At 39.2% G+C, this 25,411-nt stretch overlaps 1 protein-coding gene across 1 annotated transcript; it reads right to left on the reverse strand.

Moving 5' to 3' along the window:
- Positions 1–1,756: 1,756 nt before the first annotated feature.
- ube2h (ubiquitin-conjugating enzyme E2H (UBC8 homolog, yeast)) lies at positions 1,757–25,150 on the reverse strand. Its single transcript, XM_030149328.1, has 7 exons — positions 24,877–25,150; positions 10,339–10,415; positions 9,261–9,335; positions 9,124–9,163; positions 7,735–7,787; positions 6,412–6,540; positions 1,757–6,192 (listed from the first exon to the last, which is right to left on the reverse strand). The coding sequence occupies exons 1-7, from the start codon at positions 24,927–24,929 to the stop codon at positions 6,068–6,070; spliced, it is 552 nt and encodes a 183-aa protein (XP_030005188.1). The 5' UTR covers positions 24,930–25,150; the 3' UTR covers positions 1,757–6,067.
- Between the last annotated feature and the right edge of the window lie 261 nt (positions 25,151–25,411).

The raw sequence follows: 25,411 nt of genomic DNA on the forward strand, positions 1-25,411 counted from the left end.
AGAGACTGTGGGAGAGGGGGAGAGGGGGGACGTAGGGGGAGACACATGGAGTACATTTAACACTGTAAAGTAGCAACTTTACATATACTAAGAGGAAGGGTCACAAAGTTGTGTTTGCAACATCTTAGGCATCCTAGGATGCATTTGCACAACCTGTACACCCAGGTAATAACTGTCTCAGTTTCACAGGATTTGTACCACATTTTGGTGATTCCATATAAAGAAAATACTCTAAACATCTCTGCCATTATGGCAGACAGGTACATGTTGATTACCTGAGTGACAATTCTGGTTGGTATGAAGACCCTCTAGGGCTCCGATTATGACAGGCTGCAGCTTGTGGCCTGAACATGATGTTCAGTGCGAGCAGCAGAGAGCATGCAGGAAGAGGCATTTTGCACTAAGAGGAATACAGTAAAAGATCCCTATCAATTCAATAAACAACAGAATAACCAACTGAGCTATTACAATTCTTGCATTTTCTATTCACACACTGCTTTTAATTTATTTGCATGTAACAGATATAAGGGAAAAAGAAAAGAGAAACTAAGTTGTAATGCATCCCTTAACCCATAAAGACCACACAGCAAAGAAACAAAATATGGCTGTTCATCCAAACATGGAGGAAATATCAAGCTGAAAAGTGATTTTATATCTCAACACTGAGGTAGAAATGTAGACGGGAAGAGACAGCAGATTGCTGCGTGACAGAATACATTTTTCAGAGCAGAAGGGATTAAACAGCCTTATGTCACAGCATTTATTTTCCCCTGCTGTGATTATACAGGGGGGGTTTCAGCAGGGGATAAAAGAGGATGAATGAAGCAGCACCCTCATCTGGTTCACTGTCAAAACTGCATCCATTATTTCATGAAGAGGAGGCCCTCAGAGAAAGGTTAATCTGTGACAGCCCGGTTTCCACTTAAGAAGAAAACCCTCAGTCAGTGTCACAGATGCTTTCCAGGTTTGACATAAATTAATATACAGTGTCCAAAACACATAGTGCTTTAAACAGAAGTCACTGAGAAACAACCAGAGCCATGAATTGCCCCTAAAACTCTGCGAATGTCAACTGTGGAAAGAAAAAAGAAACATTCAGCAGCTACTGGTGTGCTTTGGAAGACTGTAGTCATTCATCACGGCTATTTCAGACTGGAAGGACTGGGATACTAACCTCATTCTCAGGTTTCACAGAAAACTCTCAGGGATCATAGCAGACAGTGGGCATTATTGTACTGGCTCTGACACACAGGGCTTGACTTGAAGGAGGAATGTGGTACCATACTGACACCTTGTGGAAAAGCTGCAAACACAGACCCATTTTCTGGGGAGCATGGTGTATTTCACGTTTGATTCAAAGTGTAACAAGGGCCTAAAATGTTCTAGATTCATTAGGGGCTCGGGGCCCTAGTTTACATTTGTGAGACTGTTCTGTTTTGCTCCAAGTTTCAATTTAGAGCAAAACAGCCCAGGCAGGTATTTGCACTTTTAGGGGCACAGTTTGTTCTAAACCAGCTGCAGGGTGTGTTGATTCTCATGAGGACAAACTCAACTTTGCAGTGATGTAATACTTACTGTGGACCCAAATGTCCTAAAATCTTCATTTTCAGTGAAATGCAAAAATCTAATGAACGCCTTTAAATTTCATTCAATCAAGAAGGGCATAAAACAGAATGACATTATGCTAAAAAAACTGCTGCAACTGTCATTGATAAAAACAGGACAAATAGCTACAAACATGACACCAGACTCAAAGACCATTTATACACATTGAATGTTTTATTAAAAAAGAAGTTATAACAGTTTATTTTATACACAACTATTTATGAGGTTATAAGCCTATTAATAGAGAGCATTTGTCCTTTTTGACAAGCATGCCCACTTCACAATGCAAAGAAAAAACAAGAGGAGGAGGGCAAAGGGGGTGATAAAAATAAGACAGAGGATGGACTTTTGAAAACAGAAAATAAACTTTTTGACTTTTTAACCCTCAAGTATCACACACTAAGTACCAAATACATAGTTTCTATTACAAAAACCTGCCATTTTCCATGCTGTGTGTGCCTGCCAAATACCCTGACGGCGGCAGTTGGCCAGTGCAGGGCTGAGACAGAATGGGAAGTGTGCACCGAGCCAGCCTCGACTCCACACCAGAAGCATGCAAGTGCACGAGAAGATCAAGTCAACACATGGGGGGAGGTGATACTACAGGATCAAGGTGCTGGCTGTCTGCAGCTGTGCTGATAAAACGAAGAATGGGCCCTGGATATCCTGTCTATGTTTAAGATCTAACTTGTCCATTCAGTTAGTAGAGGCCCTTCCTCCTTATTATATCCAGCAGAGTGTGAGGGGAGTGTGTGGATACATTATAGGAGTTATGGGGCTATGGCTCTGAGCTGGACACTTCTCTGCAGGTCTGCAGTCACAATCATGAGGCTCCATCAATCCCATCATGGGGGTTACACTTCTTTGAAATCACTGTTTAAAACTGTGGGATGTTAATTTTTTTTTTTCATTTGACCTGAGCCTGTGGTCTTTGAGCAGAAAAAGAAGAGGAGGGGTGAAAGCCATAAGGACATTAACCATAAACATTTTTCAATACTCAAAAATTGTTTAGAATTCAAGTTGCAGTTGGAAGTACGATCATTCACTGGTTTGAGGCGATATCCTTTAGTTCATGAATTTAACCTGAAACACAAAGGCAGCATTTTTTTTGACTTGACATTGAATAATGAGTCGGATCAGAGAGAACAGGAACAAGCGAGACTACTGTGAAGATCAGCTGGTTGTTATGTTTACCACCAGGCCACAGCTGAGAAGATCATCCATTTATTGCCCAGCAGATTCACAATGCTTAACACCAAACCTAGAATTTTACCCAAAATCCTGGTTTTGAAAGAGACAAAAATATCATTGGTTCCCTGCTGCACCACTGCATAATCATGCTAATTTTTTATTTTACAATTCTTTACTTGGACATACCATATTTTCAGCGCTCGATTACAATAATGCAGAAATGTAAAATTAAACAAGTATTCTAATTTGAATTAAAACAAAGAAAAAATCTCTCAAAATCTCAGAGTAGTAATTCATCTGAATCATAACAGCGGCGCTTAAATGACTTCGATAAAAACAAAGTAGCAGTTCTCTTTCTTGAAGAAATACAGCTGTATCAGCAGCTTAGCATGGAGGAACTGTGAGCCAATTGTGAGACTTGGAGTCTTCATATGAGGACATATCTACCATTGCAAAATTACCTTTGCTTCAGTTAAAATGGGTTCATCCTGCTCGAACCCTGAGCTGACATCCAAAACCTCTTATAGGTTGGATGAGAAAACAATGATCCCATAGCTTTAAACAGCCAAACTCCTTTGATAAATAAAACAAACCAAAGATATGTTTTCAACCTAAACCTGTTATCAAATGTCTTATTAAATTATGACTTTGGAGAAAACCCAATCTCTTAAAACAGGCTGAACCACACTTTTGATTTCTGTACAGTTAGATCTATCAGGCTCACTACAGGTCAAAGGTCACCCTAGTTTGAAATCATTCACACTGATCTGTACAACTCTGAATCTGCAAGAGGAGGACAAGCAGGCATGTCTATGGAGTATCTTACGTATAACCACACAACAGACACTAACTAAAACTCAGATGAGCAGTGAATGCTTTATCGGATACGTATACCAAACTAGCTAACTCTATCTGTAAAACAGCGATATAGCATATGTTGTTTAGTTGAAGTCACCACCCAGTGAAACTAACTATCCTGACATGTCAAAAAATCACAGTTCAACGAATATTAGCATGATTCTAATCCCATCAGTACTCTCCGTGTGAAAATGTTAATCACTATGCAAGATACAACCAAACTCCTGTATTTCAAACCTGAGCCATAAAAGTCTAACAAACCTACATTAGCTCAAATACACCCAATGCCACTCAGCCCTGGGTAATCCACCAAACCTGCAAAAGAGTGATGTTCAGGAAAAGGTAGATGTTATATCATAAATCGCACAAGATCAAATTGCAGGAAGGGGAGAGGAAAAGTAGGTTGAGTAAAAACAATGTGCTTACTGCTTTTTTTAAATTTTATTTTATCATAATGGCTTTTTGGAATAATGGTTTCAGGGACTTATTCAATGGTCACCTTCTTTATGTGATGAGGCACAGAAAAGGGGGTTATTAGGTGATAAGGTGATCCAAGTATGACTCAGCCTTGAATCTCCCACTCAGGATCCACAATCTGCCACAAAGCAACTGGTCATTCTTACTGCAATCACTGAAGTGAATACATTTCAAGGTTGTCTAGGTAGTTTGACTGCCACATTAGCCAGGCAAAATACACCGTCAGTGTTTTAGGCTCTACACTGAGTTCTCATGAGGCTACTGAGAGTCCTTTGTTTTTTTTTTTTGTTTTTTTTTAAATCACTGTACAAGGTAGATGCTGTACACACACAAAAAAAAAAAAAAAAAAAAGCAAACGTGCTGCCCCCCCATCGGCAAAAAGTGAAAAGTACAAGAAATAAAGCAGAGGGAAAAAAAAGAGCCAAAAATCAAAGCTACGATTGCAATCTCTTTCCATTCATCATGGATTTACATCTTAATCCACCACATTGAACCAACAATGAAGGATGCCTGGGTTTTCTTAGTTTCTTCTTTAAGTAAGAAGTTGATGTACACGTGAAGTCAATTCCCCTAAATAAAAATCCTATGGGCCTAAATATCATATATTGGGTCCTCCCTAGTAATCTTCTAACGTGTTATCAAAGTAGTTACCCTAATAGGTAAATATACTCTAAGTGTATGAGTAACGACGGTGCCGTCGAGGTACATACCACAGGTTGGACCAGTATACAGGACATGCATTGGAGCAAACTGCAGGGAAGAGTGGAATGTGAGTAGGACCACAACTACATCAACCTGAATCTAGATCCTCAAATCACTGTTTACTTCCACTCAGATCCACTCTGTAACCACGTGACCGTTTTGGTTGCTTTTACTAGAGTTAAAACTAACTTTTCCTACATTCAAAGTAACTCAAAAGAGTGTTGCACAAGAAAATGGATTGTAGAAAAAAAAAGATGTTTTAATATTAAGGATTCAGTTAACTGTAAACCAGTGGCACTCTGCTCATGAAATGTTGGTGTTAATGTGTTTGAACTGAACACCAGGTCACATGGTCTGTAGTTAAAGGGTAACTCTGGTCTATTTTCAGTTCCCATCACATCAAGTGAGTCTGACCAGGATCTCCACTACAGCCTTCATTCCTATAATACTCAACAATTCAGTATACACAGTACAGCTTTTTCTGTATATCAATATCCAAAGCCCTCCAAACATGTCTTTTTGACTTAAGTTGTAGTTATCTTTATTTCCTCACAAACCTGACATTGTTGTTAGGTATTTATTTTACGCTGCACAGTGGCAAATACAGACAGGCAGCTGTAGCAGGACGACAAAGTGTAACAAAAGTTGAGTAACAGCAAAGATGGCCTTCAGACTGATCATTTCTTTATTATTAATGTAAAGTGTGCCAGGATACTTGTATGTTTTTGCACCTTTGAAAAATACTGTCTGCTCTAATAGACTGATATTGAAGGGCTCTGCCCCGAGGACAGCAAGGCCTAAGTGGCTCTCTTGTGGAGCAATGACTAAAATGTTGGTCAGAGTGAAGTGATATAAACAAAGAAATAGGAGTCTAGGTTTCAGGTCAAACTGGATTCTTATAAATACTTAAAAACTAAATATGAATACAGAAATGAGGAACTGGTCTGGTTATGACTACGTGACACACCTTAAAAAATGAAGAGATTGTGAAAGCAATCGCGACGTGTGTGTGTGTGTAGGGGGAAACAGCTACAGAATCGAAGGGGTGTCTGTCAAACACACCAAGGGTTAGATATCCATAAAAATCCTTGTTTAGTAATAATAATAATAATAATAAAAAAAATCAACTTGTTTAAATATGAATAATATAAGTCTGCTTTTTCATGGTTAGGAAATCAAATATAGTCTCTGTGGGGCTTAAAGGAGGAGGCAGGATGGGGGAGCCCTCCAATCACTACAACTCCATATCCTGGGCCTCGTCTTCTGAGAAATCAGACATTGAGCTTTCGGACGAAGAGTCTCCTGCCCCCTCTTCCTGCTCTTTTAGAGCCTCCTCTGTTGCATATTTCTGGATGTACTCTGAAGAAAGAGAACGAGAATGAGAAAGAGAGGAAGCAGATAGAGAGAAGGAGAAAAAAGACAACAGCAGAATGGTCAGATGTACAGTAGAAGAAAAATACGGGAGAAGAAAACTGGTTTGCAGAAGCTGTAATATCTTGTTGGATGATAAAATTTTGCAGGTGATTAACTGATGACAGATCTAGGATCTAACGCAGACACATTTGGATTAAGCTGAACCTTTGATTTTCTGCTTGTACTCTTCTGGCCGGTGAAGGTACATGGCAGCTGCGTCTCCATTCAGTGGGTCAATGGGGTTTGGGTAGGCCAGCAGCTGGGGCAGGAACGACTCAAAGATGTTGGTCAGATCTGAAGGGGGAGATAAGAGAAATATGTCATCAGACAATATATAATCCAGTGGCTTGAATTTTAAATGAGTCAAAATTGCAGTGTAGAATGATCAAAGATTCATAGTGCATATGTTGAATGCCTATTCACAGATAGCATAACATCAAACAACAGCAATCTCTTTGACTAGGTCTGTTCAAGTAGGCCTCAGCTTTGAAAGAAAGCAGAGGCCTGTAGGAAAATCTGTAATTCTGCTCTTCTCTCCTAGGTGTCACCACTGGGTCCATCCATACAGGATAAACAACAGCTTTTCACAGTCCATTGTGTTATGTTTACATGCTTTAATCACTTGCTTTTGTTACCTCTCTCTTTGTAGATCTGTTACAAACAATTGCAACTTGATTGGTAGCTCTGCCAGTCATTTTTCCGATCTGACTTTTTTTTTTTTAAACAACTGACAACTAAATCCACTGCATCTTATAAAACATCATAACAAAGATGACATCCATTTTAATGTCTAACAGGTCTGACTTTGTCTAAAAAGGAGATCAGAGCAGGTTAACACACTGGACACATCGGAAAATGGAAAGGAAAATGGATCCTTTCAGAAAATGGCAGTCTGAACTTGATATTTTATTGACTTAGAAACTATTTAAATTAAATTTTAAGCTTTAGCATTCTTTGTTTTTATCATCCAGAATAGCAGTGAAAATAAAAAAGAAGGTGCTGTACACCTGCTAGGGATATTATTGTGAAGTCATTTATATTGCTGAGCAGCTATCTTAGCCCTGTGGAGGGCCTCTAATGAGAAATTAATGTGGAAATGTACCAGGAGAAGGGCACAGGGACATGAAGAGGAGCAGAGAGGGATACACAGTGAAAGCAGCAACTGTGTGACAAACAGCATATACAACTGCTGCCATTGAGCATGACGCTGTCTCTCACAGCTGACAGACAGTAAATCATTCCTGCCGAAGGTGAATGTTTTCTGACCTTGCCGGATGAGGGTATTACCTCATTAGTGGCCACTTCTCCCCTCACTAAGTAGATTAGGGTCAATTTTGCACCACTGCCTAATGCGCCCACACTTACTAGAGAGGGGCCCAGCAGTCACCTTTTTGGTGCTGATGGCAGTGTGTCAAGTTCTTCACACATAATCACACAGACCCCAATGAGGAAACTTAATATGGACACATGCGTAACACAGCCACTCACCATAGAGGGCTGTCCATGTCTGGTTGATGACATCTAAGCACACTGTCCCTGACCTGGGAAACCAAGAAGAAAACAGAGTTACTGTAGAGGGACAGGGCCAAAGTGGTCAGTAAACATCAATCTGTGTGCTAGCTCGTCTCAGTCCAAAGGGAAGATACTCGTAATTACCAATGTGATCACCTATTCTACATCCAAACACACCTAAACCTGCCAATGCTTAGGTCGTTCTAAATGTGACTAAGAAATGGAGACTTCTTTAGGCCAAAAATGGAGATAGAGAATTAACCTTTGCAGACCTTAGCATCCTGTATCACTTGCATAGCACAGCATGTTTGGACACAAAGCATGTCATTTCTTATGCTCTTTGTCTCTGAATCAAACAGTTATAAGACATAGTAGATGAGGCTAGGTTGTAGTACGTGATCATGGGACCCTGTTTCCACCACAGCTGCCAATGATCCGATGAGGCTCAGGGAGTGTTTAGTAATTTATATTCATTGTTTAATCATCTAATTTAAATGAAACAGCCACACGTAGTTTAATATTAATGTAAAAGGAAAATGACACCATTGACAGATGACCAGATTAAATGCTGTTGCACTGCATAAAATTAAAGATATCTATGAATTTGAACATTGTTAGAAACATTTGACATAATATAAATACACAGGCCAATGAAATATTAACATAGTTTTAGTGGTTTTAAGTACTTTAATATGGAAATGCTGTATGTTAAAGCTTTCTAAAAAAAAAGTTTAGAAAACTCTTAATCTACCTGCAAAATTGTGAAAAATCCCTTAAGACTGGATTCATATGGTTTTCAGCTACTGAGTGAGACATAGAAGTTACACTGATTATGTATTTACCATTTAACACTTCTTGCTCGTTTCCTGTTACGTGTTGTAACTTCTACTGTAAACATGGGTACTATGGATGATTACATACTTTTGTGACTATCATTTTTTATTTTCCAGGCTGAATGAGGACTAACTGTATTAACCATAGATTTTGGGCTTTGTGAGGTGGAGAAGGAGGGACATTTTCAGTCTGTCCCTCCAGACCCACCTTCAATGTCCTGCAAGACATTTATCTTTCAAGCAGAAGATTACAAGCCATATTGACAGAAAGTGTTTGGCCAAGCTTGTTTCTTGTGTGATTATCTGTATGGTACAGCGGCAGATTGTGCGGAAGGTGAGGGATGAAAAAGGTGTAGTTCACAATACAGTCTTGTTCAGTATTTCTTCATGTGAATCCCACAAGGAAATAAATTGTGAAGATGAGTGAGTTACTCAATTAAACACGTCTTCGGTTTACAGCAGCTTTCCTTACCACTAATACAAAAACATGAAAAACACTGACACATTAATTGCATTTATACGATTCACTTACGCTTCATCAATGTTGGGATGAAAAATCTTGTTCATGAATCCTGAGAGGAGTAAGAGAGATATTAGTTTAAAATGAGAATGCCCCCACATTTGAAAGCGAAATGCTGCAAAAGTTTCAAGTGACGGCAAAACTCCTACCTATTGATGGCGATTTGAAAGGGTATTTATCAGGAAGATCTACTCGCACCTTCCACACGCCCCCCTCATATGGTGCTGTTCACAAAGAGGACAGAAAAATAATGAAAGAACACAGGCACAATTTTATTCCACTGAATATCATCTTCCATCCTTCACGCCCCCAATTCATTTTGACACTGTAGGGTAATAGCAAATTTCTGCACGCTTTTCTCATCTGCTCAGAAACAACAAAAAGGGGGTCGCCTGAGAAATGAGCTACACATGCCACCTCCTTCTGCCATTTTCTTTTATTTCACGCAGTAATGTATTTCAGCCCCAGAGACTTCTTTACTTCCACTTCATATAATATTCTGACATCAAAGAGAAAGAGGAAGAGAATGAGATTGTCTGTACGCTGTAGTCTCCGAGAACAGCTGTGAGTAACAGGACCCACATGTGCTGTACTGAAACTGAAAAGGACACAGATGTCTGAAAACACACTTTTAAGATATGAATGGTGGTGGACACACAGACACAACAGTAGCACTTACTTGGCATAGTTCTGAGGCATCATAAACATGGTCAAACACCCACTCCCACTCCTCATGGATATCCAAGTGGCAGTGGTAGTAGTGAGACAGATGTTGCCAACTGCAGATGAAACATGCATTTCCTGCAGAGGAGGCTGCTCTACTTATCCAAATTTCCCTCAAGCCCAGCTCCACTCTGCTTTACACTTTGTAGCCTCAGGCCTGGTTTCAATCCATTTTACATTCCTGGCCTAGTGCGATGAGCCTCTCTTTAGGTTTCAGACATGAGAATGACTGAGATTCCTTTGTTGCCTGCCCTTAAAAAACATTCACTATCACTTTTCATGGTCAGTTGAGTTTAACTAAACATTAGATGCAGCCTGATTATTACTTTGGCAACACTGATTGTAACGTTGATGTGGTTCATCAGTCTTTTTTTTTTTGCGTTTTAAAGACTGAGTCAAGGGGGAGGGAAGCTCAAAACCCCACGAGTGTTTGTTTGATGAATTTAAGGTGATTTGGAGGATGTAACACAACAGTAATAAATGAAAAAAAGAGAAATAACTTACTTCCCTGTGGTCCAAAAAACTTCACTACAAATTCATTGAGTCCACTGAGGATGGTGACTTCATGTTTGCTCTCAATGCTGTAAGACTGTTAAGGGAATTCACAAGACAAAAAAAAGCCAAGAAGCCTACAGGATAAAAATGATAAAACAAAACAATTTGACATCTCAGTATTAGATAAAAATCCTTTCTTATGAGCACGATCCAACTCTCCATTAACATTTCCATTCTTGTACCCAACAATAGTACATTATAACTTTGAAAAAAAAATAAAACAACAATAACAAATTGACACATTATCATAATACACAACAAATGACAGAAATATCCAAGTCAGCTGGATGTTCAACAAACTTGCTGTGAATTCTCCAGTCAATGACATGCTAAAGGCTACATCAGACATACTGTACTAAGGTGTCTCTGCTCTGGAATAAGATAAAATACTCTCTGACTTGTTTGTATTTCTTGAAACTACTCACAATCTACTTGGGTGGTACTGAACCAAGAATACAGCACCAGTGCCTTGGTATTAATCGCCATAGATAAGAACCAAAAACCAAGCCAGCTCTGCCATGATGCAAACCTTAGTTAAAACTTGCCATTTTCAAGATATACATTGCTCGCTTGGTGGTGGTTATCACATCACATAGCAAGGGGAAACATTAAAGAAGCTGTAGCAGAAGGGGAGTAGAATAGGGAAAATAGTTGGCTTGTGACAGGTTTATTCCAACAGACTGTCCACCTGTGAGTCAAAACAACTAGGGAGCTGGAGGGGTAAAGTCTGTTTAATATTTGAGCCAACTGATTTGGACATTTGTATTCACAAATACAGCTCTAGCAGGTAATGTCTGTAAACTTTCAGGCTAAGTAAATGTGTGAATGAGGCTCAACAGAGAGCAGATTAGCTAGTTTCCATCAATACTGTGACTACTAGTTTATTTTGACATTCATATAAATGTGAGCTTCCAAACAAATCTATGAAGATCTTAGTATTAAATGGATCTGCATTTCCTCAACTCATCTGCCACAGGAGAGGTTTGTTATGGTTACAGGACAAAGTAATCACTCAGTATTTGGCTCTTCAGCTCCAGATACAGACTTAATTATAACAATAACAGAAGGACAGTGCCCTATTTATTATTTCTATTTTATATATATCATTTGACAATTCCAACACTGTGGTAACATATATATGATATACTCATACTGTGATCATTCTTGGCCTCTAACAAACAGCATCACACAAAATTGCGCAAAAGATCAACTCTAAAGGGGGGAACTAAAGGGAATGATCAAAAAATGAGAGTGAAAACCAACAGAATATGGTTATTGCAGGAAACAAGGGACAAAAGATAGGAATGCTGCACAGTAGCAGCTGGCTTGTCAATCCTGATTGAGTGTGTATCCCATTAGCAGCACTGACCCCAAAGGGTTAAATCAAACTGGAGGTTATTTTAAGCTCTGGTAGAGTTTGTGTGGAGCAGACTGAATCCCTGGCTTCAGCAAGGAAATGTGTCACGGAGACAGAAGAGGAACCTCTCTGTTCTGAGCCATGTTCACATTAACACAATGTTTGACACACTGTCCAAGGCACCATGAACAACAAGACAAGACAGACAGAACGATCTAATAAACACACTTGCAAAACAACAGCCAGCTTGCATGTGTGAGGACATTCCAGCACGTAAAGAAATGCTCCTCCTGCGTTAGCCTTCGTGCACTGTTTACGTTCTCCAGCGTTCCCAGTTCTACCCTTTATGTCAGGACAGCTATGCTCCTAACCAATAGTGAAACCACTGGTTTATAAGCGAATGTATATGTACGACCACATCAGAGAGGGCAGTAAGACAGAAGAGGGGGATGGTATGGTTGTAATACATAGGACAGCAATGGAGTAGGGTGGGGGATAAGCTATTGACAAGGTTGAATCAACACAGATTATGCTGTAGGCTAATAGATATTAGTCACACTGACTGAGAGGCCAGAGAGTAACTGGTCTCTCTGTGAAGATGAGACATTTTTACATTGACCCCTTGGTATTTACATACTATTTAAGAGGACAGGTTGACAGAATACAGGGTGGCAGGCAAGCAGAAAGGCAACTGTTGCGTCCTACTGATCATGTAAATATTCACGGGGCATGCAAGAGAAGGAGGAGGTAGGGAAAGGGAGGAGCTCATGTTGCACCAGCTGACCTCTCACATTCTGTTACATTCATGTGATAATGATGTGAATGTAAGGTAATGTAAGGTTACAAACTGATTATTTATGTGTAAATGCAGTCAAGAGTCACAAATAACCCCACCGCTATTGTTTGACCATCTATCCTCCAAGACAAAACTATTCATTTTAATACCAGTGTGGTCTTAGTTCATTTGCTGGGTTATAAACAATCGAAACCACAGACACAGCAGACACCGACGACTCACAATCTTTATGTTACAGAACATTCTGTGGCTTTGACATCAACATTCACACCTTGTCCTCTCATTTCTCTCTTCAGTGAACCAGTCTCCTGAACTATCGCTCCACTTTGATGGGATTCTGACCATCGTTCATATCATCACATGACGCAGTGTTCTAACAGGCTCGAATCTCTGAGCAGCCATTCCTTCCACTCACAAGTAATTACTTCTCTGTGTCAACAACTGCTCAGTCCACAATGAGGGACTTTGTCAGGTTTCTTAAAACAGAAGGGAGTTCCTGGTTCCCTACTGTGGCAAAAGCCTGTACAGACAGCCAAATACACACACTAGATATTCTGTTCTATTTTTAGATCAGAAATGCACAATATTTTCTGTTTATCCAACACTGTGTGTAAGTTCCAGTTTGTCTGTTTTTGCAGGTACACAAAATTCAAACAAGCCAATTAATCATTAGATGGAAAACTCTAAAAAGATGGTTTTCATGGCTACAATAATCACTATGTCCTGACATGTAAATACGCTGATGGTCTGGTTTAGGACAGACAAATCAAGATTATAACAATCAAGCATGAAGGGTTTTTATAAACCATATTATATCTATAAGATAAAGTATTTTAATGTGCCAGTAAACACTCCATTGTCACCTAACTGTCCATCCCCCCACCTTGGATTAGTATAGATAAATCATAATCTGTAGGTTGTACCAGGTCAATATCCTTTCACACACACAAATCCATAATCTGATATACATGGCTCAATCACAGCACATACACACAATGAAAAAAAAAAGGTACTGCAACAGTAAGACAGTCACCATCCTGTATATAAAACGTATTTCACTTCCAGTCATAAAAACAACAGGAAGACACTGTAGTAAAATGGGGTAAAACAACTATTTTCAGATTATTCTTAAATCCATTTAACTTACTAAATAAATTAGGTGGATGACTGTAGTAGCTCTGTGATGGCTCCGTGCGAAGTTTATAACATGTCAAATTTTGGTGCTTCATCATCAAAAGAAACAACCAATCTGGCTCTGAAACTACTCATGTTTATCTCACCACTAAAGTCAACGTTATCCTGATCTTTTTATATTATAATACACACTTAAAGGCTTAACAATATGCAGTAAATAGCATTTCTGGTTGTGGTCTAGACATGTCTTGTTTTCCTACTGGTCCACTCAGGCCACTATCCCGGTCTGACCCAGGATGAAAATATCCCATCCTGACCAATCTCTGTCTAAGTTTGGAAAACAAACATGATGGGGACTCATAAACAGCAGTATGTTGGAGAAATTGTTAATCTGGTAAAAGGGAGGATCTAGCCAGTTTCAAAGCATTTCTCGGCTTCTAATCTTTCTTTTCAGGGGAGGAAGAGAAGGAAAAGCCCACAATGTCTTTACATCAACACAGACGTAAAGTATTAAAGAAACTAGGCACTATTTTCACAGAAAATTAAATGGATAACAAGGTATTGACATAATACTGTATTTTTTGTTTGCTCACACTGAAAATAGAACATGTCACAGGAAGTTTTAGTGCAAAAGAACCAAAAGTTTGGAGTATTTGGATCAAAGCAAATCGAGGAAGAGGTCAACATTTAGAGTTTCTTGCAAATTCTGTGTTTATAAATAGTACTGACCAGTTATGACGACAAACGGTTCAGATGAGACATAAGAAGCAGTGCTTGTGTTTCAGACTGTGAAAACCATGCTAAGAAGTAGCACTGGAAGATACTAATAGTAACCTCAAAGAAGACGAAAATAAGAAGAGAGGGTGGAAAAAAGGTCAGCCAGCAACACAGATGGCTAAAAATGTAAGAGAAGATCATAGAGAAAAATATGACAGAAAAAATAAAAAGAAAGAAAGATTGATGCCTGAGGAGAAGCAGAGAAAAAGTGATGCAGAGATAATGAGGGAAAAGAGATCAGCCTGGTGAATGCCGAACCAGCCTCGTAGGCAGATCTGTGGATGGGAATGACATCACTGGGGTGGACTGCATTTGTGAGTACACACAAACAGGTTTCTGGAATTGACTTTAATGAAAATATAGGCCATTAAGAGGCTGTCAGTCCATTTTCTACTCTATATTCAATGGGCAACCTTTCCCAGAGCAATTTTAGGAAAGTATACTAATCAACATAAAAATATAATTGTTCTTAGAACAGAACAGGGCTTCCTCTCAAATCATGACGTCAGCCTAAACATCTGGCAGAGAAAAAGTGTCAAAAATAAACAGTGTGCATAAATATGTATGAATGTAAGAATAAACCGATTTAAATAGCAGCTGAAACCCTAAAATATTACCCAACACATCTTTATTTTGAGATGAGGAACTCTGCAATGACAACCTTTCTTTCGTTTTCTCTCCCTAGCAGACAGATTGTAGTGACTGAGTACAATCAAAGACTTTTCACATGAAAGACAGGAAATATAGCAGCTGTCCTCAGGGTGTAAGCAATGGGTAGGCTTCCTCCATCAAAAGAGAACTATCAACTACCAAAACCTGAACATACAATAGAGACAAAGGCTTACCTCTGAGATATTAAAATTGGATCATTTTGACTTCACTACAGAAGTTGGCCTTGTACAGGTAAAATGAACAGACAAAAGGGTTCACATGACAAGAAAGCTTCTCTCACTCTCTGATAAGAAGCCCTATGTGGACAATTAACTCTGTGTAAGAGTGACAGTATGAGGCGTTTTGTTTCTGTCCATGTCTATACTATTTGCATCGGTGCACTGAAATGCAGCATACTACTCTGAAAAAGGCACTGTGACCTCAACCACATACACACAGCCGGAGCTGTGCATATGTAGCACAGCAACCATCCTGCTACAGCAAGCTGAGTTAGTGATAGGCAGGGTGTTGCTGAGAGAGTATGATTTAATCAGCTCCGCACAACCAAATAACACAGCTTTGCCTTGGAGCCATCAGCCACCAAACCCACTGACCCACTCCTGTACATACTGCCTGTCCATCTCACACTGAGGCTATCATGCCAGTAGAGCTCTTAATTTTCCATATTAGTTATCAAGGTGAACTCCGCACTATTCTACTTTAATACACATTTGAAACCTAACTAGATCATGGCCATTTAATCCTCTGATCAGTGACTCGGCACATAGATTATGTTGTGAATACCAACAATAGGAGCTCCTACTCCCATGGCTCCAGTACTCACACACTTTTACAGAGAACACCATACTGAGTATACTAGATTTTAAGTGCTCTTTCCTGTGTAATATCCAATGAACAATACTAAACATATATATGCCAGTTGTTTGCTCTTTGTACATTCTTTCAAATGAAGACTGAAATATCTGAAAGTCATACAGAACTGAATAATAAAATAAAAAGCAGTTCATCAGTTCAATATGGAATATTTGTATTGAGAAAGGTTTGTCAACATGAATGTCCTGTATTTCTAAGCTGATGGTAGCTAGCTAGTGTTGTACACTGTTGCAGTTATAGAGGAAGAGAAGTGGGGCAGCGAAGAGCCTGGGAACAAGTGCAGGGATTTTCATGGAATGAACTAACTGAGTTCTCAACATAGAGAACAGTATATTGTGGCTGTTATCATAGATGTAGGAAACAGAGGCCGTTCTTCACCTAGAAATGGAGTTGGCCAAAACCAATGAACTAGTGGCTGTGAGCACAAAGCAGATTCTCACATAAACATCACATAAGCACATGTGACAATGTTCTGCTCTAAACCTTTAAAGCAGCGTGTGACTTTCATCACCAATTTTTCTTCAAATTTGTAAAACCCCAGTGTTAGCCTAGTTATCACTAATCCATTAGTCTTTCCGTCCTTACACACCTAAATCACCTCCCTCATGGTGAACAACTTCAAAGATGACTCCATCACAAGCAGTCCATTTGTTTACATACCAAATCTATATGTCAGTCGGACCTTTTCGGAAATTTTGTCACAAAGTGCATTGTGGGAAGGGAAATTCCATGCAGCTGCAACAGCAACAAACATGGAGACAACAAGTAATGAAACAGTGTCCACTACCGGGTCAGAAGAAATGGAAGGAATCACTGTTAGTCAAGTGTGATCTTTAAATACAGGATGTGTGATCATGAAAAACAATACTTAGACATCAGTTTCATGGCGTTTTCAGAATATATCATTGTGTAGGCTTATCATACACACCTCACAAGCATACAGGGTATGGCCAAGCCCTCACCGCTCACTTGCTCCTTACAGTACTGTATGATAACCCTACACAATGACATATTCTGAAAATGCCATGAAACTGATGTCTAATATTGTTTTTCACTGCCACACATGACGTATTATAAGATGACAATTGACTTACAGTGATTCCTTCCATTTCTTCTAACCTGGTAGCAGACATGGTTTCATTGCTTGTTGTCTCCGCGTTTGTTGCTGCTGCATGGAATTCCCATTCCTACAATGTACTTTGTGACAAAATTTCCACAAAGGCCTGAGTGACTTATCGGTTTGGTATGCAACCAAATGGACTGCTTGTGATGGAGTCATCTTTGTAGTTGTTCACAGAGAAGGAAGTGTCAGCTGCGTAAGCACAGAAAGACTAATGGATTAGTGATGATTAGGCTAACACTGGGGTTTTACAAATTTGAAGAAAAATTAGTGGTCAAAGTCATACGTTGCTTTAAGAAATAGATGGTAATGGGACAATAACATTTAAGCAAATTTCACACAATCAGTTTTAAAACAGTATTTTTATACTATTTGAAACACCTTAAAAGAAACTAATCATCAGGTATAACAGTAATTACAGATACAATTAGGCCTTTGTGGCTCTCTGCTTGCTCAGGCCCTAATAAAGGAGTTTAAATGTGTCTGTATATTTGCTTTCCTGACTTGGAAAATGTTGTATCCTGGACTGTATTAGACACACACAAGGTCATGCTATACATGCTGCCAGTTATTCATGGTCCTAAATCTGATTTATACCAGCTCTGCTTCTGACCCATACTCCCTCACTGTCACTGTATAGCTTTGTTGCTCTCAGCTTTCCTGTGAGGTGATAGGGTCCTTACTGGCCCAGGTAAGTGAGCAGTAATGTCCAGGTAGCATGCTAACAGGACTGCAGTCTTTTGTCACCATGTTGTCATTCTTCCATTAGCACATCATCAATAGATACAAAATCTTTTCTCTACACTCTGGTCATTAACGTCAAGGTTTCTAGTCAAGAAGTTGCAAGTATGAAACTAGACATGCTAAACCAAGCTAAACAGATTGTGGTGGTAAACAGACAGTGGCAAAGGCTTATAAAGAGACCTGAACTTGATATCCATACCAACCATAAGATGTGCAATATATATAAATACTAGATTTAAAATTTGGTACTGAGCTGCAAATAATATCATTGTACTTAACCACTTAGGTAGTTACTCCTGGCTATGTCCATAGTAGTCTTCTCATTCAAGTTATGTCTGTTTAATGTTAAGAGGCTGCACTCTCTTATAGTACAATTCAGCATTCTCTTTTACAGTACTGAAAACTCAGATAAGTTCAAAATGCTAATTCTAAATAGCAATCTAAAATTTCTAGTGGGTTATTACTGAACAAAGCCAGGCTTTAACTGACTGTTCTTGAGGCATTCTAGCTCCTTATGACACATTAGGTGTTTGAATACTGATGGAACACTCAGTGCCAACATGTGCAGTCTGTGCAAAAGAAACCCTCGCAGCAGGTTTTACATATCAATGGACATATGGCCCCAAAGGCCTGACTCACTAAAATCCACATGTAAATATCTGGTATCTATGAAGTGCTGCACTCACTGGATAATGAATTAGGAAGTAAATAGATATTTCATTTCATTGAAATTTAGAACTCATGTTCTACAAATGAGAAAAAAAATTCTTACATGATAATGCAAAAGATTATATAGCAAACAGTCATCTTATAATAAGTAAAACAATCTGCAAAAAGTAGGCTTATTTTGCAGTCATAATATATGAAGTGAAACTTGCGGTTGATATGACAGCTCATCTACATTGTATTGCATTTCATTATGCATAAAACCAACATCAATAACAATTTTAAAATGCACTCCAAACTAATTCTAAAAACATTGTATGCATTTTGCATTTTTAATATGCAAACAGAAACTGCAGTGTAGTGAAGCACTACTTTGTAAGCTTCTTCACAATATGAGTAAAACTAAAATAAATACTTTGCTCAAAGCTCAAAAGACAGCTTGAAATATAAAAATCCCCTTTGCAATGCAGATTTGGTTTCCATTAGATACAGGCCTCAATGTATTATGCTAGCTGATGGCTACCTCCCTGAATGAGAGCTGGAGCAGCACAGTACTGCACAGGCTAAGTTCTTTGTCTTCTCTGTTGAGAGATGAGAGCCCACCCACTGCAATCAAATGTGAATCCTTCAGCTGCTCCTCCTCTTAGCCCTTCACTAAATCAACAGTCTATTTACAGCAGTAGCACAGAGCTTCTGTGTCTGTGCATGCATGTGTGGGCTGCATGCGTGCACAAGGAAATAATATGAAGTTACTATTTTTTTTTTTTCAAGCTATGATCATATGTTTATTGATGATCACAATACAGAGACACGGCAGGAGAGACAATGGATCCATGGCAACTAGCTAATTAGAAAATCTACAAACATACAAGATAAGATTTGCTATGTGCTGCAAAAACAAAACAAGGAGAAATTTCATGAGATGTCAATTTCAGCACAGATATGTAGAAGAAACTGTCAACAAAAGCAGTTTAAAACACAGAAACAGGGCTATTTTTATCAACTTGATACAGAAGTTGAGATGCACATAGGCAGACAGCCAAATCATGTCAAATACAGGGTGTGGATAGTGCAGGTTGCGCTCATGATAAGGCTTCTTTTACTCCATACAGTGCCAACAGTGTGATAAGTTATTTTTTAAGTGTGCATGTAAGTATCACAGGATTTATGCCAATATATGACCAAACATATAGGTTTACCATTATAACTGCTCTGATTTTCCAAATTAAAGCAGTAGTGCACGTTGTGGCAGGGTAGAGGCAGGCTGAGCTCCCCAGTGCAGGAAAAAAAAAATCATGTGAAACAAAGAGAGGAACTTCAGTCCATCTGTTTTTCTAAGGGAACTCAGCCATGCGTGCAGGAAGCTGCACTGTTTGCTCTGTGGGATTAACAGTGAGGGCCTCAAATCTCCTACTGTCAAAGATGCCTTGCTCCTGGACCCCCAAAACCACAACTGTCAATCAATCGGGGTCCACGTGACTAGAAGGGGCCTCATTTGCAATTGAGTAGGATGCCTTATGGTCATTAATGAACAAATGAAAATAGAGCAGGGGTTTATTTGGGATTGGATAATGTACTATACCTTCAAGCAGACAGGAGTGAATGTAGCCAAAATAAATACATGTATATAAACATTATGCAACAAAAGACAGATGATCAAAGAAGAGGTTTTACTATGCTTTCACGCTGACAGAAAATTATAGGGCTTCAACCCAACATCTCAACCTTTAAAACACAAAAACTACATTGCGCTTTATATAAACACATGAATTCACAACATGTGGCAGTTAACTGAGGGCTTCCATTCCAGACACTTCCACTGAGACTCCATACCATCACTAGTTGACCATGCACCACAGGTTTGTAATTACCAACATAACCTAAGTCTGTGTTTGAGCTTCTTACAGATTAAATATTAACCTAAAGTCACAATAACCAAGGACTCCAAACTGATAACTGGGCCTTAGAGTTAACAGTAACAGCAATGCCTCCTGATGAGTAAAAAAAAAAAAATATGGCTGACATAAAGCCATCTCTGAGCATAGTTTCAACATACTATATAATTTAACTGTATTGAATTGCAACATCTGTTTTATGTTTTCCTCACCATGAACATTACAATTACAGTACATACCATCTTTGCTGGCAGAAAAATGTAAAATGCTATTGTGGCTTGCACATCTGTAACATTCTTAGCGTCTTTGTGTCTACCCTGTAAAGTTACTTCTATTACAACATCATAACAAAGCATGCTGTTAGTCACCAGACCAGAGCTTTCCCTTTTCTCGTCACAGGCTCATCAGGCTCCCATTCATTCAATCAGCCTCTCAGTCAGGAACAGGCACAAAACTGCTGGCTCCTTCCCTACTGAACCCTGCGTCTAGTTGTTCAGTCCTGCAATAATAGCTCTTGGTGCAGATTAGGTGCCTGTGACTGTGTGACATGGTCTGACACAGCAGCAGGAGGTGGAGGTCATAGGGGCTCCTGTAAACGGGAAACACAAAAGGTTCTGCTGCTGATTCTGTCCGGATGTCATGTTAAAAGGGTACAATGGGGCCGCAATACCAAGCGGAGAGCAGATAAAACTCAGGATTGGCATTCCACTAAGGGAGGGTGGAGGGATGTGGAAGAGGATGGTTGGGATGCTAAAGATTTGTAAACACTGGTAGAGATGTGAGGTATTGTGATAGATACTGGAACTAACAAACCATAGAGCCCCATTCCAAACAGCTACATAGTACTACCCCAAATATAATTCACTGATGGCCATACTTCAAAGAAATACAATCTAATCATTATCAGATCTTTTGACAACAAATGAAAGGAAAAATTACATGCAGACTTGTTTACATTAAAATAGCTCAACATCCCACCTGATGTAATGAAACTTCTGACATGAACACAAAGTACTCAAGTCTTAAGGCCCATCGCAACAAAACAGAAACTCTTACTAACAACAATGATCTCTGCTGAGACTAAAGTTAAGTTTTAAAATCTTTATGAAAAGTAAAAAACTCTGCCCCTAATAGCCTAACATTTGTGTTCACAAACATACATTTCCAAAGAAATTCGGACCTTTTCTGACTACAGCATTTTTATAATAACCCATCTGTCATGTATTATTCTGGTTATTCTTGACAATATAAATGTTCTCTATGAGACACTACTAAATCACTCTACAGATAATCCTACACATTTTATTTCTGTCCTATTTCCAGTATTAAAATCCATAGGCCACACAGTAACAAGTGCGTGTTAGCATTCACAATAGACTTAGCCCTTTGTAATCTACCTGTGTTCAAATTCCAGCAGCTTACTGCTTAAAAGCATGTGTAAAGCAAGTAGACCAACGATGAATACATGCAAATAATAGAGCAGCAACCTACACAGTATGCACAGTCAACCCCACACAATAAGTGGAATGTAAAGCTCTTCAAAAAGACAAAGACTGCTAAGATTCTTGCTAGAGAACATAATGTCCTAATATGTTTATGTTTATGTTTATGTTTACGCATTTGGCAGACGCTTTTTTCCAAAGCGACTTACAGGGGAAAACCAATTAAATCACTCAATCAATCAAAATTTTATTTATATAGTGCCAGATCACAAAAAAAAGTTATCTCTTGACATTTTATATATAGAGTTGGTCAAAACCAGACTCTAAGTCAATTTACAGAAACCCAACAGAATATTAATATAATATTAAGGTAACATGGAAAAACAAAGCAAACAAGTGGTCTAAAGCCATATTGGTTACCAGCGAATTAAAGGCTGGACAATAAACAACTCTTGCCACCCACAACACTAAGCTTACAAGGGTGACAAGGTGATGCACAAACACAAACTGTAAAATTAGTGTAAAACAAACTAATAATGGCTACTACATTTTATCAAATAGTACAAAAAGTTCTGGGCATTGGCATGCAAAGAAAGACCGTGTATATTTGGTGCTAAATGCAGGCTCCTGTCTACCAACCTGACTTAGGACAAAGCTTAAACCTGGTAATACTACATGCTGAGGTCATTCTGACATTCATTTTCATGAATTCCCGAATGGCCCTCGCTCTAGATTCTCAGCTCTCTGGTGGCCGCAGCAAATTAATGCGTGAGGGCTCTCACTGTCAGCACATAAGAAAGAAGCCGTTCCTGTCTAAAAGGCGGTGTGAATTTCAGGTTTTGGTTACACCAAGGGGAGACACAGGGACAGAGAGGAGGTTGTTTCTGTTACTTTTACTCTAGAAAAACAAACAGAAGGAAGGAACTGCTACCCAACCAGTAACCTGGAGCCTTCCTGACCTCTGCCCAACAAATAGGCCAAGTCAGCAGTGAAGTCTCATGCTATGTAACCGAGTAAATATCAGTTCTGAAGACCTACATTTAAACACATATAACTGTATTCCTCAACACTTGCTGACCAAGGCTAACTCATGGTGTCATAAAACACACACAGGTCATTGTATGAAACTAAGCAGGTGGCATAGAGTGAACCTGCTTTCGCCTGTCAATGACAGAGTTTGAGAAGGAGTAGAGGGGGTGAACTACAAGAAATACTGCAAGGCAATGTGTGTGCTGCAGTCCTTTAAAACTTGTTCTGCCTGCTACAGCACTCTGTCATGGCTGCCATGGCCTGCACAGATGCAGTTGTAGTAGGGAACATCAACTTGCTCAAACAAGCACAGTTGATAGCTAGTAGAAGTAACAAAACGCCTCGGGTAACAGGCCAAAATAACAAGGGAATTATAGCTTCAAAACAACTATCTGAAGCCTTGTTGATGAGTATTTGACACATTTGAGGCACATGCAATTTCAGTTAATAGGCTATTCCAACTCTAATGTGGTTGTATGTGCTATGAAAAACTGAAAAACAGTCAGTATTGCATAAGTCAGAGAACATACGTCTTTACAGGCAAAAAACTCCCCCAAAACATTACCTCAAAACAGTGTTAACAACTTTTTAAAAAATCTAATTACTGTGGCTTTAAATTTCCAGTGCTCCTAAATTTAGCCTATCCTTGTTAACCATTATGCTGACCCTGTTAAGACAACGTCCCATTGTTTTTGGTTTGTTTTGACCAGCCCTCTTTTAGCCCCATATTTGACTTACTTTTTTACTGCCATCCCATCAGCTGTTCTAAGTCCCTCCCTCCTGTGGTTTCCGGCTAGTAACAGACTACCCAATCATTAAGCTGGTTTCCACTGTGCTGGGGAAAAAAACAAAACTACTAGTTCAAAATGTTCTTCTAGAACACTGAGCTGAGTAAAAATATGTAGTTATGGTTCACTTTTAGAAATCCCTTTGTCAGAGCTTCATAAATTTAAGCAAATGAATCATCAGCACATAAACATAAACATGATGACAAACTCTTCAACTACAGAACATACTAAAAAGTTCAAGCATTTCACAATGAAAACAGGAGCAGGCTCATGACACCTGCTGTACCACATGAAAAGCAGCTTCACTGACCACTTCCTATTACTACAGAATATTGTGAGCACACTAAAATAACACAAGTTAGGCATCCAAATATTTGCTCACAGACACTAAAGTGCAGTGAGACACACAGATCAGGTGGCCATTTTGATGTTGAAATTAACCAGCAGACTAGCCAGCCCGCTTCCCTGCGTAACAAGGTAACACTGCAATTCAGAGATGCAATAACAAAAATAATCAGAAAACCCGTGGTGAGGTCGCAAAACAAAGACAACCAGATCCAGATTGGTATCAATGCCGCAATAACGCCAACGATTTTACGAGTGTAGAACAAAAGACAGCAGCATTTTCAGTTGACGTTAGCTTTACGTTATGTAAACAAGCTACTGTGTCAACGTGTTAAAAAGCCAATTTTAACTCAGGTTCCTCGTAACAACATGCTAGACAATAGAACCACAACGTCTGTCAAATTGTCTTCTGCTGTCGGACATAAGAGTGATGCAACAACATAAAAGACAAGTCTGAAAAGGAGAATATGTTCGCGTCTGTTCGGTTGTTGCAGTAATTTTCGAGTGTGGACAACAAGCTAACGCTGCATGTCACAAAAATACAGAGTTGGAAAAAAAAACTGTGAGAACATTGGACCGATGTGATTAGCTAATACAGCTGTCCCGATAAGCGACTGAAGGTTTGCAACGAACTGAGCAGGACAGAAATAGCTAACACTTGGCTTTGCTAGCAAAATGTTGTTTACACAAAAACACTCATTCACAATGAAAGCTCTGACTGCATTGGCCAACCCAGACAAACAAGCAACATCAGTAAATAGGTTTTGGCTATATTACCACATAATACTGGGAGGACACAGCTGACTAAACAGCGATAAAGACACTGCTGTTTATATTCAGAAAGGATACAGTTTCACCACATCGGTATCCATTCGCCTTTTACCCGGACTTGGAGACGACATTTTTGCTATTTCCACCGCAGAACACCTGTTAGTAGACTGAAAGCTAGCTTCTGGAACGCTAGACAATCTAGCAAACTGTACTATCCGAAGGTTAACATTTGCTTTCAGAAATGTTCACAGCAAAATGTCTTCACAGTACAGTCTCTCTGTCCTAATGAGTAGCTGTGCTAACGTTAGACCTCTGCTGTTCGCTGCCTCTCACCGTTCTGACCATGGTTGACAATCTGGATCCCTCCGCGTGCGACGTCATAAATGTCAGACGGATCGTCATCGCCAATAGCCAAGTTTGTAGTTTTATTTAGAACCCTTTATGATTTAGTACCTTTTCCGCATCGTAGTACCATTTCCCACCACACACATTGGTTTCTGCATAAAGAATATATGAAATCTATGGAAATATTGCGGCATAGAAAATGGGATTATTAAAACTGTGTTCAGGGATTTGATTTTAATTCAGAGGAGTACCCTGAATGATGCTGAGC

Source organism: Sphaeramia orbicularis, chromosome 12 (assembly GCF_902148855.1).
Source record: "Sphaeramia orbicularis chromosome 12, fSphaOr1.1, whole genome shotgun sequence".
In the NCBI taxonomy this organism is placed as follows: Eukaryota; Metazoa; Chordata; class Actinopteri; order Kurtiformes; family Apogonidae; genus Sphaeramia; species Sphaeramia orbicularis.

Excerpts from the sequence above, each read along its gene's own strand:
- ube2h (XM_030149328.1), bottom strand. The coding sequence starts at position 24,929 with ATGTCGTCTCCAAGTCCGGGTAAAAGGCGAATGGATACCGATGTGGTG. Across the intron at positions 10,416-24,876 it reads GATACCGATGTGGTGAAACT|CATTGAGAGCAAACATGAAG; the intron begins GTATCCTTTCTG and ends ACAGTCTTACAG. Across the intron at positions 7,788-9,123 it reads CATCCCAACATTGATGAAGC|GTCAGGGACAGTGTGCTTAG; the intron begins GTAAGTGAATCG and ends TTGGTTTCCCAG.